This window comes from Piliocolobus tephrosceles, unplaced genomic scaffold, assembly GCF_002776525.5.
Source record: "Piliocolobus tephrosceles isolate RC106 unplaced genomic scaffold, ASM277652v3 unscaffolded_1800, whole genome shotgun sequence".
NCBI classification, from domain to species: Eukaryota; Metazoa; Chordata; class Mammalia; order Primates; family Cercopithecidae; genus Piliocolobus; species Piliocolobus tephrosceles.
This window is the reverse complement of record NW_022299866.1, coordinates 1-1,711: the sequence shown is the minus strand read 5'-3', so window position 1 is coordinate 1,711 and position 1,711 is coordinate 1. Positions and strand designations below refer to the sequence as shown.

Below are 1,711 nucleotides of genomic sequence, written 5' to 3'. Positions count from 1 at the left end.
TCTTCCGATAGGGGGCTCACGCCCACCTCTGGCTCTCCTCCCCCCCCTTTACCTTTTCTGTCCCTCCCCCACCTCCCCCTTTCCTGTCACGGTCTTCTGACCCATGGAGTATCGATTAGAAGGATACTGCTTTGACCCAGAAGCCTGGGATATGCCGGATGATAAGGTCTCTGCGCTCCAGGAAGGGTCTTCGCATCTGGATGAACTTGCGCTTGAGACGCAGGAAGGCCTTGCCTGCCTTGATGTTCACCGCCTCCAGATCCAGCTGAATATCCTCCAGTGCCTGCAGGATGCTCTCCATCCTCTGGGCATTTCTCTCTCTGCTTTCCCTCTTCACCTTCCTCTGCTTCCTCCTCCGCCGCCGCCGCCGCCTCCTGCTGCTCCTCATACTCTCCTGCTCATCCTCATCCTCATCCTCTACTATGATGATCGCCTCTTCCTTGCTCTTTGGGTCAACTAATCTCTGGGGCCCCCACCCCACTGCGCTACAGGTTTCTAGGGCCCCCTCTCCACCAAAACTGCTGGGCTGCACAACCTGAAAATCGATTTCCAGGCTCCCCCCGGAGGCCTCAGGAATGGGGAGTGCTTCTAGGCTCTCCGTGGGCGGGGGCGCCTCCCCATACCCCGACTCGATGGTAGGATCCCAGCCGGGACACTCAGCACCGAGCGCGAAGTATGCGCGGATCCCCCCCTCCTCGAGAATGACATAGGGAGGCTGCGGGGGCAGCGCGGGGCCCAGTCCCACCCCCCTCATATCGGCCAGCACCTGTGCCGCCTCCGTTTCCTCCTGGAGCCTCGGGCGCTGCTGGGGTGGAGGCAGCGGCAGTCGGAGGAGCGGCGGCGGCGGCGGCGGCGGCGGCGGGGGCGGGTCGCGCTGTGGAGACTCGGAGCTGCTCAGGCGACGGGTTTTGGCCGGAGGCCCCTCATCTGGGCGGTCCATGGCGACCGCACTCGTACAGCTCAAGGGACTCGCACTCGCCCCTTCGCTTTTAGCCGCGTCGCTGCCGCTAGTCGCACCGGGAAGCGGAGCTGTGGAGACTCACGCAACCAGCTCGCCTCACCACCTCGCTCTGGCGTTCCCTCCCACAGCGCCCGCTCTACTCCCTCCGCGCCAATCGCCGAAGCCCCGCCCGCTCCTGACGCAGGGATCCGCTCGGCCTGGCCATTGGCTGCCGGCCGCCGCGGCGGCGCTCGCGCTCCCGCGACCCCTGCCCGCTGTCACGCAATCTGCTTGCCAACACCACACATCATCAGTTTCCGATTGGCTCCCCTCGGGCCCGCCAATCAACGAGCTGACTACCCCAGCGACGGGAGGGAAACTGCAGGGCGATTGGCTGCGAGGAAAGCTGGGGAAGAAGCCCCTCTCCCTCACCCTCTCAGCGTTTTATCCAATGGGAAAAGTACCAGTGGTTCTGAAGAGCAAAAAACGAGACGAAAAACAAACGCAGGCGCTGAGCAGGATGTGCTCACGTGAAATTGGGAGAGCCTCGTTATCGTTCCCCCCGCCCCCCTCCCCTCCGCAACTACGCACTTTTAAAATCTGCCCCTTCCCCCAGCTCCCCCACCTCCTGCCCCCACCCACGCTTCTGTCCCTTCCCCCCATCCCGGCTCCTGCCCCTTCCCCCACCCCCGCTTCGGCTCCTCCCATCCCCCATTGCTGCCCCTTCTTCCATCCCCGCTTCTGCCCCTTCCTCCACTCCTCCCCCCCCGT

At 64.1% G+C, this 1,711-nt stretch overlaps 1 protein-coding gene across 1 annotated transcript; it reads right to left on the bottom strand.

Annotated features, from left to right (window-relative positions):
* Window positions 1–46: 46 nt before the first annotated feature.
* On the bottom strand, window positions 47–1,478 carry LOC113220534 (testis-specific Y-encoded-like protein 2). The gene has a single exon (XM_026449866.1). It carries the CDS (start codon window positions 938–940, stop codon window positions 116–118), a length of 825 nt encoding a protein of 274 aa, XP_026305651.1. The 5' UTR covers window positions 941–1,478; the 3' UTR covers window positions 47–115.
* Between the last annotated feature and the right edge of the window lie 233 nt (window positions 1,479–1,711).

What these genes read in the sequence shown, in the direction of transcription:
- LOC113220534 (XM_026449866.1), bottom strand. Translation starts at nt 940, where the DNA reads ATGGACCGCCCAGATGAGGGGCCTCCGGCCAAAACCCGTCGCCTGAGC.